Source organism: Corticium candelabrum, chromosome 3, assembly GCF_963422355.1.
Source record: "Corticium candelabrum chromosome 3, ooCorCand1.1, whole genome shotgun sequence".
Classification (NCBI taxonomy): Eukaryota; Metazoa; Porifera; class Homoscleromorpha; order Homosclerophorida; family Plakinidae; genus Corticium; species Corticium candelabrum.
Window position 1 is genome coordinate 1570176 of NC_085087.1, and position 16600 is coordinate 1586775.

General features: G+C 39.6%; 2 protein-coding genes across 2 annotated transcripts; one reads left to right on the forward strand and one right to left on the reverse strand.

The window, feature by feature from the left end:
* Positions 1–5855: 5855 nt before the first annotated feature.
* Positions 5856–8016, forward strand: LOC134177053 (DDB1- and CUL4-associated factor 8-like). Its single transcript, XM_062643756.1, has 4 exons — positions 5856–5906; positions 6016–6162; positions 6231–6458; positions 7874–8016. The coding sequence occupies exons 1-4, from the start codon at positions 5856–5858 to the stop codon at positions 7994–7996; spliced, it is 549 nt and encodes a 182-aa protein (XP_062499740.1). The 3' UTR covers positions 7997–8016.
* Positions 8017–8162: 146 nt separating this feature from the next.
* On the reverse strand, positions 8163–12033 carry LOC134177119 (uncharacterized). The gene is made up of 2 exons (XM_062643845.1): positions 11369–12033; positions 8163–9529 (listed from the first exon to the last, which is right to left on the reverse strand). The coding sequence occupies exons 1-2, from the start codon at positions 11438–11440 to the stop codon at positions 8285–8287; spliced, it is 1317 nt and encodes a 438-aa protein (XP_062499829.1). The 5' UTR covers positions 11441–12033; the 3' UTR covers positions 8163–8284.
* Between the last annotated feature and the right edge of the window lie 4567 nt (positions 12034–16600).

Here is a 16600-nt window from a genome sequence, read left to right on the forward strand (position 1 = left end):
TTTAATTGAACTACTTGAGGACAGATTTTTTGATAACCTTACACTTCTCTGTTAGCTGTCTTGTGATGCAAAGCTTTAATGCTAGCTACAGTACCGGCAATAAGTAAGCTGACAGCGATATGATACATACGATACCATATGATAGGGTTAGATAGGATAGGATATCATATGATACCATAAAAGATACCATGTAGGATAGGATAAGATAAAAGATGATACCATACAATTAAGATAAGATACCATCCATAGGATATACGATACGCAATATGATATATGATACAATTAAGATAAGATACCAGATGGTACGATATATGATACGCAATATGATACGATACGCATACGATAAAAATGTTAGGTTACTTATTGCCGGTACTGTAGATGCCTAGCAATAAATGCTATCCTTATTTGTATGCTGCATCTGGGAATACTAACAAATAGCAAACGCTATCGCAAATATTTGAAGAAACGTGGTATATGAATCGTATTAATTGCCCATGGGTTCTTCCAAATGATTGTTACAAAATTTCGTTATTGTTTTTGTATCTCTAATGCAGTTTGCATGGACAGCAGGAATTTTTTAGGATTCTTTACTTTTGTATGTATGTTTAATTTAGTGTTAATTTGAAATGCATTGTACTGTGTCACAAGTAACTGCATCCTTAGCACACACTCAGCCGGTCTTGCTGTTAACTCAAGTCGATCCATTTCAAGAATGACTGACTAGTCCGAAATGCCGGTCAATGACTGAAATTTAACATAATACAAGTTCCCAGATGTATATACTACATCCTTCTCCCCCTTCCCCCCCCGACTAGTGACTGATATTAACAATTAAGAGGTATGAAGTACAACACAATAGTCTAATCTACTAAAAATTCAGTCGGTCTGGTGCCTTCTTCTTCTGTTGGAACGGCAGACTGGAGTCGCTCCTTTGTTGGCACCTAGATTTGATGCTCTAGTTGGTTCCACGTGTGTTTCTAAGTCTTCTGGTCCTGTGCTAATCTCCGGCAATGGTACCAACACGTCCCGTTCTATTTGTTTGTCAGCTCCATGTTGTTGTTGTTCTGGTAAGTCTGGTGCGACATCCCACTCTTCGGGTTCTCCTGGTGATACCGGTACCATTGCTCTTGAACATGGTTTATCTGGTGGATGTATTGGTTCCACTAGTAGGTCTCCTGGTTCCTCTCTTTCATGTCTTTCTGATTGTAAGGTTTTCCGAATCTGATCAAAATGTCGTTTGACTACCCTCCCATCATTCAGTTTGATAGTGTATGATAGGGGCCTGTTTTGGACTAAACTACACCAGCTACCCAAAGACGACCTCTGTTGTAATTGTGCACGTAGACTCTCACCCCGTTGTAAAGGGTCTATCATACTATTCCGGTTACCCTTGTAGAAATGTTTCTGTTGCCATTGTTTTTTGTGTACTGTCTGCTCCAAGTTGGGGTGTAACAAATCTAAACGTGACCGTAGTTTGCAACCCATTAATAATTCCGCAGGCGATATTGCTGTCATGGAATGCGGTGTAATCCCGTAGCTGAACAACAATAGTGTTCCTTGTTTTGCTAGGGACAGTCCTTCTTCAATACCTGTACTGCTCTTTCCGCCAGCCCATTACTTGACGGTTGATACGGTGCTGTTTTAATGTGGTCTATTCTATTCGATTGTACAAGATCGGTAAACTCTTGACTGGTGAATACTGATCCATTGTCTGATACCAGTTTTTCAGGAATTCCATGAGTTGAGAAAAGTTTTCTTAACTTTTCCACCATAGTTTTCGTCGTCGCCGCTGATTCTACAGGTTCTACTTCAATCCACTTCCAGTGTGCGTCAATGAGTACAAGAAACATTTTCCTAGCAAGGGTCCAGCATAGTCCACGTGCACCCTCATCCACGGCTGATGGGGCCAAGACCAGGGATGAAATGGAGCTTTTGGTGGTGCGTTCCTTGTTTCTTGACAACTAGAACAACCTTGGACCTTGTGTTCGATGTCCCCATCCAATCCTGGCCATCAGACTATTGTTCTGGCCACCAGACTATTGTTCTGGCTAAGCCTTTCATCCGTGCCACACCAGGATGACCAGCATGTAACTCCTCCAAAACTCGTTGTTGCCCTTGTGGTGGTACAGTCACCATGTACCCCCATAATACGCATCCCTCTTCTGTAGATAATTCACTTGCTCTTCGCCAGTAAGGAGTCAACTCCTCGATTAGTGGTTTATTGGGCCAACCATGATGAACATAATATTGTACCCTAGACAGTATAGGGTCTTGTTCTGTTCATCTTCTAACATCTTTTGCCAATACTGGTGACGATTCCAATTGCTGTAAAAATTGAATTGTCTGTGGTTGTTCTTCCTTAGTTGTCGACAGTAGTTGTAAGGGTAATCTACTGCAGGCATTTATTTGCATTACCGATGTCCCGGCATGGTTTGTATCGCAACTTATAACTGTAACCTGATAGCATCATGGCCCATCAATGGATTCTCGCTGATGCCATTGGCGGAAGAGGCATATTTCCCTCAACAATTTTACCAGTGGTTTATGGTCTGAGACTAGCACAAACTCTCTACCAAACAGGTATTGGTGAAATCTTTGTAGACCAAAAATTACTGCCAATGCTTCTCTTTCCACCTGTGCATAATTCCTCTCCGCTTTCGTCAATGTTTTTCATGCAAATGATACTGGATGTTCTTTTCCATCCTTCCCTCTCTGAGCCAATACAGCACCTAAACCGTACAATGAAGCATCACAGGTTACGACGAGCTCTTGCTGCGGATCGAATGTGACAATTAGGCTGACACTAACAGTTGTTTTGATTGGCGATAAGCTTGTTCTTGTTCACATGACCAGTTCCACTTTACTCTATTTCGTAACAATATATGTAGTGGAGCTAGAACTGTTGACGAATTTGCCATTATAAGATAGCAATCGTAGGTGCACTTTTAATTCTGTCACATTTTGTGGTCTGGGTGCTTCCGTTATTGCCTGAATTCGTCCCTTGTCCGGATGTAACCCTGTCTTGTCAATGACATGTCCCAAATACACTACTTCAGATTGCATGAACCGGCATTTGTCTTTATTCAGCTTTAGTCCAGCCTCTTCCAATTTTGTCAACAGCGTACCTAAGTTAGACAAATGCTCTTGTTCGTTTCTTCCTGTTATTAATATGTCGTCTAAGTAAACCACTACTCCTGGCATTGCTTGCAACAGAGTTTTCATGATCCTTTGAAAGACACCGGAAGCCGATGAAACACCAAACGGTAGTCTATTATACTGATATAATCCCTGGTGAGTATTGATGACGACATACGTACGTGATTCCTCATCAAGCACAAGCTGTTGATAGCTTCATCCAAATCCAGGATTATGAACTGCTGTCCTCCTTCTATTCGAGCGAACAAGTCTTCAATGCGTGGAATTGGATAAGTATTGCATTTTGACATTTGATTCACAACTGATAGTCTCCACAGATTCTGACCTTTCCATTGTTTTTCAATAAAGGAACTATGGGATCCAACCACTCCAAGTAGTGTATTGGCTCAATAATTCCGGCTTTTGTGAGGTCGAACAAATTTTCTATCTCCTCTCTCAAAGCATACGATACTTGTCTTGGTCAGTAAAACTTGGGACTCGTCGTTTCTGTCACTGGTAATTTCTCTTCCACACCTTGCAATCTGCCTAACTTCCCACTGAACACTTCACTTTGTAACCACAATAACCCTTCCACTTTTCCTTGGTGAGGGTTTGCCTCCAAAGATGAACTCTTCCCCAATCAATATGTACTTGTCGAATCCAGTCTCTTCCTAATAAACTCGGGCCAGAGTCTGTCACTACCACAAGTGGAAGAGACAGTCGGCATCCATCCAGAGTGTCTACCCATACTTTCAACTTTCCACATACAGGTACTGGTTCCCCAGTATATGTCTTCAACGTCTTCTTTGTATCTTTCAATGGTGCTTCACCTTTCTTCCAGACTGACTACCATGTGCGTTTTCTCACAATACTGATGCTCGCTCCCGTGTTTATTTCCATCTTGAGTGACTTTCCTTGGTATAGTCAACGTTGTCATCATAGGCTTCTCTTTTCCTTTGTGTAACACGTGGATACTGCCACTAATCCACTCAACCTCCTCATCCTCATTTGTATCTGGCTCCACCTCCTCATAGCCGATTTTGTATGTACCTCTACCACTGTCCTCTTTCTGAGCCTTTTTTCTCACTGTGTGACAAACAGCCTCGCATGCCCAATTTTGCCACAACCAAAACATTTGACATCCTTGAACCATCACTTGAACTGTTTGTGTCCCTGGGTTCGTATCCCATCCTCGTCGCTAGATGTCACAAGTAACTGCGTCCTTGGCACGCGCTCAGCTGGTCTTGCTGTTAACTCAAGTCGATCTATTTCAAGAATGACTGGCTAGTCCTAAGTGCCGGTCAATGAAATGTAACACAATACAAGTTCCTGGATGTATATACTACAACTACAACTGTATGTCAAATATTTTAGGCAGTGCACTTTATATGTTGTTCAGCACCACTTAATTAATTTTTCAAATTGCTTTATCTACCTACTATGAGAAGAACCAGTTCATTTTGATTGTATGACAAAGGTACATTCCAACTTATACACTTGTCCAGTAAGTATCTAGGTTCACTATTATTATCGGCATTGTTTTTTACAGTAAAATGTTATCACTTTGGAAGTGGATGATTTGTTTTTGTGTGCTGACAAAATTGGGGTCTCTTGTGACATATATTTGGCTGCCTGTTTTGGTAAATTGTAATACTAAACCTGTTTCAGGACACATTTGCATTATTTTGCAACAGGATCTGGAGCTGTTACTACATTATAGTACTGACACATGGTCAAAATTAGGTACATTTTCTTCTCTAACTCAGGAGTATAGATTTTGGTCTTTGACTGGGGCGGCAATGCACTGCACAAGATCCATGTGGGACTTCAGGTGTGCCAACATCAGTTTCGTTGCATGTCAGTGCTCCTGCAAGCACATGTCCCAGCTTCAAGAGATTGTTAGTGCATGCCCAGAGCTCTCTTTTAGTATAGTGCACAGGGACATACCATAGGCTATAGTATAGTTCTAGTAGAATCATGGCTGAGCATCAGTGTATGTTGTATTTAGGTACTGTAGTGTTGTTATTGGTAAGATTAATGTAGTGAACATTGATTTTATCAAAGTCTAGGGGCCACATGATTATTGCACAATTTATGTTACATTGTCTAGCTTAGCAAAGAACCTGCATCTGAATCTCAGTTGCATTCGTAAAGAGTATGGCAATAGCTGGAGATCATGGATTGAAGTTTCATATTCAGAATGATATCACTACTTGCTTTTCCTATGGGAGAGAAACGTGACCTGGAAAATTTTTCAGTGTCAGTTTCATTGAAACTTAATGTGCGAAACATCAATAGCATATCTTGGACTCAATCGCAGCATCTTGGTGTTTAATGCTTTTGCAACTTTAATAATAGGGTATATTCTAAAAACATATTCTGATTTAGTTTCTGGGACCTGACAGTTAAGTAATGAAGGCAAAGACGTAGATGTTAACAAGTTTTGGCTCGTGCCACTCTCTTAATTTCAAATCAGCTAATTCTACCAGAAAGTTGTTTCTTCTCTGCTAGCCATCTTCTAGCCGCTAATGTCGAGTACGCGTGCACTAATGATCTGCATAAACCTTGTTACACAGTGAGATGGAGGCCACTGCTGTTGACATTGTATTCTAATCCATTGTATTTTAATTGTTCGTTTTGGGTTTACTCGATTGCCTACTACATTTTCTGTTGTTGTCATGATGACTTTTATCATCTTGTGCACCCCATTTTTTATATTTATGGGTTTATCATGCTTCACTGGGAAACACCAAGAAACAACAAATCTACAGGTAGGTTAGAAATGCTTTTTGTAGGCTATTGATACCTTTTAATATTGCTTTCTAGTAGTTATATGGCATTATTTCCATTGATCAACTACCCAATGAATAGGTTGTTTAGTTTCTTTGTTCTGCAGTAAAGGGAATCAACTTTTATGGACCAAAGAGTGAATATGTAGTAAGTGGCAGTGACTGTGGCCATATATTTCTTTGGGACAAGGAGACAACCGAAGTTGTGCAGTTTCTATGTGGAGATGACGCTGGAGTTGTCAGTCAATATACTTATGATTTCTTCTCTGTTGTATGATCTATGATGTGACTATATTTATTATGCAGGTCAATTGTTTAGAACCACATCCCAACTGCCCTGTTTTGGCAACAAGTGGCCTTGACCATGATGTGAAAATCTGGTCTCCAACTTCAAATCAACCTACAAATTTGGATGGTTTAGACATGACGATGTCAAATAATGAGAGAGAACGAGCAGAAGAGAAATGCATGCCACGTGACCCTGTTAGTGAACGGCTGTTCAGGATGCTTATGCGCCATGCACGTCGACATCGGGTAAGAATTAAGTTTAGAAATACTTTATATAAAAGAATTTTAAAAACTTATTCTCTGAAAAAATAAATTCTGTAGATGTAGGGATTGTAACAGAAACAAGATCATATATGAACCAAAGCCAGACATCATCAGTGAATCCTTCCAACCCACTAATGTAAAATGTAGGGAATGCAGTTGGAAGGATTTACTAATGATGTCTGGCTTTGGTTCATATTATCGATAGATCTTGTTTCTGTTACTTTTCATGCAATCCCTACATCTATTTTTTTTAGAGAAAACGATTTTAAAGTTCTAGTTTGGTAAGTTTTTTTGGAGTGTAAAAGCGCAACGTAGGGCATATCTCCATTAGGGCCTGCAAGCCTAAGCATGTTTAAGATTTAGCGCGTTTTCATTAACATTAATTAAACATGTTTAAATGTAAACTTAAACAGATTTTGTTAAACATGATTCAGAAATAGTTTACTCAAGTGGTTTAGAGGTTTATCAGTCACGTGATGGTATACCATTGTATCATAACGCACGTTGCATGAATATGGATGCTAATTTTTAGTGCCTTTGCATTGTTCTTTCTTCTGTGCGTGTATAATTGAATATGCAATGGCAGTTGGAATAGAACTTGGTTTAGCCAAAGCCAAAGGTTATCACATACCAACTGTTAGATGAATCATGATTAGTGACCAAAACGAAAATAGGATATAGTACACAACTACAAACATTTCATTGCATTGATTTGAGAAAATTTAGTCTTCATTTGCAAAAAGATGACCACGCCCCACACCACTCCATAACTGGGGCAATCCTTACTGTACCGTGATTTGATGTTGTTAGCAGCCTTTCATTCTCCATATTGCCTTTATCCTTTCAGCAGTTGCAAAATAAAATCCAAGACAGGTAGGAAATCACTGGACTGGACTTTCATAGTCCAACAAAATAAATAGAACAAGGAAGAGTAGCCTCATTTAGTCTAGTCTCATTTCACGACTGTTACTACACAAATTGACTATGTGGTCCTAGTAATAGAAGTTATTGCCCTTGCTTTCCCTGTGACTCCAAAAGCTATATAACTGTAAGCTATATAACAGTAATGGCCTTTAGTGAGTCCACTTTGACTACTGGTTCTATATGTGTACATTTTGACTAATTCTGTGCAAAACAACTTAAATTAGACTGTGCCTACCCTAGACATCTGTAAATTATGTTAAATTAAACATATTCCAGTGTGTGTGTGTGTGTGTGTGTGTGTGTGTGTGTGTGTGTGTGTGTGTGTGTGTGTGTGTGTGTGCACGTGCGAGCACGCACGCACACACACCCACGCATGCGTGCACGTGTGTGCAGCTGTTTGTGCGTGTTTGATCATGACCTGTGCTTACGTACTTCAATACTTGTAAATCAGAGACAATTAATGTCTTGCACAGATGCAGGGACTGGATGACGATGAGGATGAGGATGATAGCAGTGATTCCAGCTCTGAGGAAAGCAGTGATGATGATAGTGATGATGATGAAAGCAGACATGCCATCACGTGCAGTCAAGCTTGAGCCTGACAGTGCAGCATGACTAACTTGTACAAACTGTTATTCGTTGATACAGTACATCAACTACTTGCAGATTCTAGAAAATTTTCTTGTACAGTGACAATTCATGATGTATGCTACTTAGTTCTTAGGCTATCTACACAAAGATGAACTCTACTATATTCTGAATCTACTACCTACAACGCACCCATTGGTTCACAATTAATGTTAATTTGGGTCCCAACTATATTGTTCACATATTATGACTTATCTCTACAAGCTCATCATGTCTGTGACTAAATTTTGTTTCTGTTACTTTCCAAATTCTTTAAGAATCTGTTCAGCCATCTTGAAGTCATTGTGTGATATAGCCAGAGCTCGAATAACTTGATCTCGTGTGTAGCCTTGATTTGTTAGATGTTGAATAGAGCTGTCACCAGTACTGGCAGCACTGTGTGGATAGTGGCTATCACTCGTTCCAGATCCAGGACCATGACTAATCATAGTTGATCCATATCCCCTGTATGAAGGCAAAGCTTGATTACTTCTGATAGAGGTTCCGATCTGGTTGCTTGGACGACTTGTGATAGGTAAAACTGATGATTGATCAGCAGCAACGAGATCATATGCAGGCTCTTCATTCATTGCTGGATGACTATACAGTTGATTTCCAACATTGCGATTGGCTGAACTGCTATGTTGATGAGCAGGTACGGGGGGAGCAGTTCTGATACCTTGTGCAGGAACAAGAGGTGGAGGTATGTTACGTTGAAACCCTTGAGATGACAGAATAGGAAGATTATCATAAACAGAGTTGGAGCTGTTGGGGCTGACAGGGCTCGTGCTACGAGCAACTACAGGATGAGGAATGCTGTCAAAGTCTCCTGGTGGTAATGGAGAATGAGAACGGTGAACCTCAGATTGTCTTCGAAACTCGGTGATTGATGGTGGCACATCAAAGTCAAACTCCTCATCACTGGATGAATCATGACTAATATCATCTGTAACTATTGCTATTTTTCTACCATCCTCACCAGAGATGACATGACTGACCTGTGAATATGCAGTTATTTCACGTGGTGGTAGAATCAGATTTGGATTGTGACCACGTGGATAACTTGTGAAGTCTAAGTCTGCATACTCTATTGTGCGGGAGTCTCCATGATATTGAGGTGCAGTTGGAGGCACATTCCTTGTTAAATTTGTTTTTGATTGTTTGTCCAAAAGACCCTGATGATCCATCCTTCCCACAGATGGAGAGATCTGTGCCACCACATCAGATTGTGGAAACACATAATGACGAGACCTGACATTTCGAGGATCCTCTTCATCACTGCCAGTAGAATTCGTACGATCCAAATTTCCAGTTGCTAGCAATCCTCCCATTTGAGTTGTAAGGAAAGGAGGTGAGACTGGAGATTTAGCAGGGGAGGTAGGTGTTCTACGAGGGAGAGGTGGAACACCACCAACAGTTTGCTCCTTACTTGCTGTTGTAGGTACACTATTATTGCGTTTCGGTAATGGAGGTCGCTGTTCATCAGCCTTGTGTGAGACATTCTACAACAGATATTACAAGACTGATGTTACAAGCACATTACATACAATGGAAAAGGATAGTGTAATAATAATAATAATAATAATAATAATAATAATAATAATAATAAAACATACATACATACAACTAAGAAAATTATGCAAACGAGGCTGCCTGACCAACTCTTCCACATAGTCAATCATTATTGGTATTGCATTTCCAGTCGATGCCTACTTCCATTACCAGTAAAGTACCAACTTGTGCCAAACACTCCCACCAATAGTGTGGTGCATCAGCAAAAATGTAAATAGTAGGTTAGTCACAGTTTAAAGAAAAACATTAATAATGTCGATATTTGAAAATTAGCTAACAAGAAAATAGTACATACAAACTCTGTTGGTAAAAATTGTTGTTTCTTTGAAACACCAATTAGCGTTCAAATTGGATTCCTCAAAATGTAAACACTACTACTGGTGCGTATAATCTGTGCTCCTTTTGGCTATTCCACTTTCCAATTATCATAGCATCATTGGGTGCCCGTGCATTATTACAACATTGAACACCCGGATGTTGCACTTATTCATATCTCTTTTCCACTATCCATATTTCAATGTTTCAAAAATGAACCCGCTTGGCTACGTATCCGTATTTCAATACGTCAAAATCGAAAGTCAAACATCTTGCCTCAAATGGCCAATCAATAGTCTCCCGCATTTTTCTACTGGCAGCTACTATCATTCCGGCTCAGTTTCCAAACTTTCAGCTCAGTCTGTCTCACTACTTTCTAGGCACTGTTGTCTCGCTACATGAAGGCATGGGTACCCAGTAGGCGTGACGTATCTGGGTCTATGTGCATGGGTAGTGCAAAGTTTTTCATTGTAGTCTCGCGAAGCCAAGTTTCCGCCTAGCATAGATTGATTTGAGCAGAACTCACAGTCAGATGGACTGAGCTGCACGGTAGCGAGAGCCAGAAGTCTCACGTAATGAAACAATTTGTAGCACCGACATGCAGCGGCATGATGCCAAGCAACGAATGTAGCTATGCAATGAGCAAGACACTTTGTATGGGGTCCCGGTGATCGCAGTTTGATTTGAGCATGCACACACTTCACATCGCATAAAGCTCGGAAAATGAGACTGGAACGGTAGTAGCTGCCAGTAGAAAAATACGCAAGTCTATTGATTGGCCGTTTGAGGCAAAAACGGTCAATTTTTGATTTCGACATATGGATACATGGCCAATGAGTTAACTTTTGAAACATTGAAATGTGGATAAGTGGAAACGAGATATGAAATAGCGTAACGTCTGGTTCATGTTGTAATAATGCGCATGCACCCAATGATGCTATGATAGTTGGAAAGTGGAATGGCCGAAAGGTGCACGAATAACTACTGATCGATAAAGCAAATTTTTCTAAGGTGTAATTGTACAAAGAAATAATAAAATAGAAATCAACTGCACTGATAATGCCAGCAAATTGAAAAGTCAACAATATGTCAAGGCCTCCTTCGAAAGTAATCAAAGGCGTTTCACAACATATCAAGACATGCAGTCAGCTAAATGAACTGTCATGTCACCATCTGCTGTTTTGTGAATAACCAACACAGATATCCAGTGCTAATTTCAATGTTCATAAATAGTTTGCAACACCGACTTCTTAACATGCAGTGGGAGGATTCACAATCCAAACATCATAGTGTCAAGTCCATAATATAACCCATTAGTTAACACTTATCCTCCAGCAGTCACTGTACATTATCAGAGAGGCCCATGATTTAATAGATGATCAGAATGATCTAGGCTTCCAGTAACAAATTAAGAACTTATGACGTATACTTACACTGATATCCTTATCACTTACTTCTGGTATAGTCACATTCATAGCCATGGCTGCAGCACTGGCTAATCCGGCAAAGGCAGAACGGTCACCCATTGGATAAGAATTACTTCCAACATGAAGCAATTGCACTGGAGAGGAATTACCACCAGACTTCTTCTTTACCACACTTGACTGGAATGGCTCAATTACAACTGGGGTTGAGTCCCTAATTTGTTCACGACAGAATGGACAGCCTGTGCCTCCTGATTCTTGCCAGTTCTCAACACACGTTGAACATAGCAAGTGACCACATGGTTCTAACCGCACATTCTTGTCATTTTCAGCACAAATTTTACACAGCTGAAATGTTGTTCCTATGTCAGAATAGAGGACATACTGCTCTTGTGTCACTTTCAAGTGATCTTCAGGTTTGACACCAATATCTTGTGATATATCAGGATTACTATCCTCTCCATTAGGAAACTTGTAACTACACAAACATAATAAGCAACATTTATAGTGATAAATCTTGTTACTTTGACAATTACAGACTATTTTAGTGGTGTTACAGACTTTTTGGTCATGTGAAACGACAGTCACTTTCTAAGATTTGAAAGATGTTACAAATAGAGCACTTAGAATAAAAAGGCGTCTAAATTTGTAGTTTAGACTATTTCTATAGTGGTTTTCAGAAGGCTCATAGCTGTAGTTTCGCGTAGCCAGACCCTTTCTGCCTCGTCATACAATACAAACTTCCACAATTTATTAAGTAATGATACAAAACAGACATTCTACTTGCTAGGTCAAGAAGAATGTTAAGCCAGACTATTTGTTTTATCAAACATATATTTCATAACATGCATATACGCACTCATAAGAGTTCACAGTCACAGAAGAAACCACATACCAGGCTTTGCACACTTTAGTCATTTCATGCATGTGAAATATGTTGAAAAGAAATGTCTTAAGATAAACAGACAAAAGACACACAAACAGATAAGACTGTTTCACTGAGTATTGAGTACACTAGCTGCACCTGACAAATCTTCAAAGTCAAGATAAATGAATATTGAAGTTCTATATGTAACAGAATGGAAATCATACAATTTTACCACAGTGAGCAGTTTAATTAAAAGACAATTGTAAAACATTGATTGAGTGCCTCATCAAAGAACGTGCTAAGCCTTCTACATTTAAGTTTAGCTGCACCATTTAGAGAAGCTGCTATAGTGTTTCCCATAAGCCTTTCAGCTGACTCATGGTTGGCTAAAAGTATCGCAGTCAACTAGGACAGACTTGCCAACTAACTGCCTACATGCGTTATGAAGCCATGCAGTCCAGAAATGAGAATTTGATAAGATTAATGAGAATCATATTTTCTCTATAATCAAGCATACAATGTGTAGCATGACATGGACAACTAATTAAGGCCATCAAAGGCTTCATGGAGGTAAATGAGCAGTAAATGTAATAGTAGAAAGGTGTATAAGGTGATTTCGATTGTTTCAAGCTTTACTGATAGAATAGTTGTCTCTAAAAGGCACTCAAAAGCATTAATCATTGTTGATATCAATAAAACTCTAAGTATGAGTTGGTTGCCTAACCTTTTGTGGGAAACCCAGCTGCTAAGCACATGTACATAAACTAGTGCACTCCCTAGATAATAATTCTAATAATTTATGTATTGACCAACACAAAAATACTGATGAACATAAAGATGTTCTGTTAGTTAGGATGTGTGAACGTGTTAGCATTCATCTATGAATATATGTACCTCGACAGACAGACAGACAAATACTTTATTCTCATACAGATTCTACTTGTACATATGCTAGGATTTTTAAATACAAATCAGTCCTTGCAAACAACAAAGTCATTAATTAACTAATGGACTTGACTTTGAATGTAGAAACCAAATAATCTATCAAAATCACCATGATTAGGTGACAGTTTTGAAAGTTTTCTAAGGATAACTTTGGCATTGCATCTTTGCAGAATTGTAGAAAATCTTTTTCTCCAATACAACATGAACATGGAAGCAATAAAATTGGCTTCTGGATTTGCTGACTGTTGTGACAAAAGCTGCAAAAATTCTCTGCCTTCGTGCCCCACCTCCCAAAATGTTCTAGACAAAGACAGACAGACAGACAGACAGACAGACAGACAGACAGACAGACAGACAGACAGACAGACAGACACTAACACTTGATACATCTTCTGGTATGAGCGTTGACCTAGACATCTCTCTTGCCCATCCCTGGAGCTTGGAGGTAAGTCCTCCATCATCAAAAATAAATGGTCTAGCTTTGAAGCAAAGAGACGAAAAAGAAAAGTCAAGTATCAAACGAAAGGCAACCTACCGACTGGCAACCGAATAATCTTCAAGCCTCTGGTCATCGAACACTTCAGTAGATGGGGTGATGAAGGAGAGCACTACCTCCATTCTCTTGGATCTCAATCCTTTGACAAAAATGGTCGGCGCAACTCAGCACAATTTATGGATTATTGGCAAAAAAAGATTCTGTGTTCAACTACAGCGATGCAATGCTAGAGTAATCCAACGCAGGATGTCATGTTTGGGTTGCAGAATCCTTGACAAGCTGCATTGATCTCCAATGAATGTTGTAGTGACTGGAACCCTCTGTGGGTTCTCTCCTAGTTTTAAAATGTAGTTTTAGTTCTAAGCTCGTTAGTCTCTAGGTGATTCTGTATAGTATGACTCTTAGTCACATATTGTATGTTGCTAGATATATGTTTTCAAATATATGCATTGGACACAGACAGACAGACAGACAGACAGACAGACAGACAGACAGACAGGCAGGCAGGCAGGTCACAATTCTGTTGTTTTGTGCTGGTCTGAATGCATGAGCAGTCTACAATGCCAGCATCAAATTGAACCAAAAGATAGATATACAACATCCAACAATAGAGCAGACATTGTTGTGTTTGACTCAACATGTGGGGGAAATGTCGAGCTTGATGTGGCCCTTGCTCACCCCTGGAGCCAGGACATTCTGCGAAATGCAGCAACTACGGATGGAGCTGCAGCAAGAAGAAGAGAAGACATCAAACATAGCAAATATTCTCAAGAGCAGTTGCCTGGAGGGTACACTCCTACCCTTATTCCACTAGTTTTCGAGCACTTTGGTGGGTGGGGAGAAGAAGCATCAACGTTCCTCAATAAACTTTCCAAACTATATAGAGATGAAGAAGGAAGAAACAATCCCTCAGATTTTAAAACACATTGGAGAAGACGCTTGTCAGTACAACTTCAGCGTTGCAATGCCACGGTGTTGGCTAGAAAGATGATCAGAGTAACGTATGGACAGAATACTGACCAGAGTTTAGATGTTGTTCAACTTTCAATTCAGTAAACTAAATTTCGGTTTGTAGGCTCCGTAGGGGAGCTTTTTAATGCTAATTGTTATTTGTGTAATTGTAATTGTAGTTGTGACACTTGTTGTTCATTAGCTGCTACTTTAGTTTCACCTGTATTAGCTTTGATGTATAAAAATATATGAAAATTTGACAGACAGACAGACAGACAGACAGACAGACAGACAGACAGACAGACAGACAGACAGACAGAGTGTTTTATTCCAAAATGCATGGGCGTATCTGTGGCCCCTGCCATTACATACAGATGTGGTGCAGAAACTAACAATCAACCGCTAAAATATTTCGAACATTAACAGTTCTTCTATGATATCTATGATATCTATGAAAACAAGTCAGTTTCTATCCAGTCAGATTTGTCCCGCTTACACCATATTGCATATGAGCATCTGATGACAATTGTGCAGATTTTATGTGGAAGGAAAAGAAACGACTTTCGTGAGTGTTGTCACTTGGTAAACTTTTCTATTGATTGTAAGCTTGGAATGTTCAAAAGACTTCTTGAACCAACTTCAATGGTATGTAATTTTGTCCACCAACCCAAATTTGATATTTGTTTACAAAGTGGTGCATAACGATCTTGTTTCCGTCTGGCAGCATCTGCTAAGTTTTCCTCAAACGGAATTGTTAATTCGAACATAACAATCTGTTTGTGTGTTTGGGACCAAGCAACGATGTCTGGTCGTGCTGTGATGTCTCCTATAGCAGATGGTGCCCGTCCAGGTAAATCAGCAGTAATCTGCCAACTATCAGCTAGATTCCTTTCAATGTACTCGACTAGAGCTGCTAGAACAGAATTGTGACGCCAGGTGTATTGATTGGTCTTTAGTGAAACAGAACAGTTGTTCAACACATGCAACAAGGTTTGATCAGAGTCACAGAGTGGACATTTCCTGGTGTCTGATTTTTTTGCCACCTATTCAGATTGACTTTATGTGGTAAGACATCAACAATACTGTTAATAACAAATGAAAAGGTCTTGTCATTCAATCTTGAGACAACCTTTGACCATATTTCTTCTCCTTTAAATGATGGAGGTCAAAACACAGATCCTTGTACAACACAAGATTGTAGATGATCTATGCGCTTGTTTGTGTCTTGAAGTTGGATGGTGGATGTCATCTGATGTTTTGCGTTGTTACCGTTATTACCGACAGCAGTTACATCTTGGAGTAAAGATGCTGTTGATGCTGAAGACCTAAATTTGTGATGATTATCCTCCTTATTTACAGATGTCTTGTGATTTACCAGGCGACGAACACGATTGTCTTGTGAACACATCAGACTGTAGAATCTACTTATCTGAAGTGTTTTGTACTTTGTAGAGGTTGAAGGCATGCTCAAAACCCAGGTTATTTGCTGGGAGATATAAAATCTGGGAGCTGCACAATAAGAAAGTTTCAACCATTTCTTTAGGTATCGTGTAGCTAATGTTTCAAGAGTTCTTTCAATCCATGTCAGTGGAATTTCTGTTGTGTATAGAGACCATGAGATCCTTGGACATGTAGCCATTTTGAATATTTTTAGTTTTTGTCTTGCTTCCAATGGTTGTGTGTCTACAGACTGTAGAAGCAATTTAAGTCGGTCAGATAGATCTTGTTTCACTTGTGTAGATGATATCGAAAGATCTATTGGAAGTCCCAGAAATCGAATATCTTGATTTCCAATGTATAGAATGTTCTGGCCAGATATTGTAAGGTTAGGGTTAAAGAAACCACTTGTTGGTTGTTTACGGTAAAAGCCAGAGATCGACACTTCACTATCTTTGCACGAGCGCTACCCTTGTTAAATTTTTATTGTTCCCACCACGAAATTTTTCAATTTTGGTTGCAAAGTTCTTGGCAATTAATACTGCATCATCAGCAAATAGGAGAA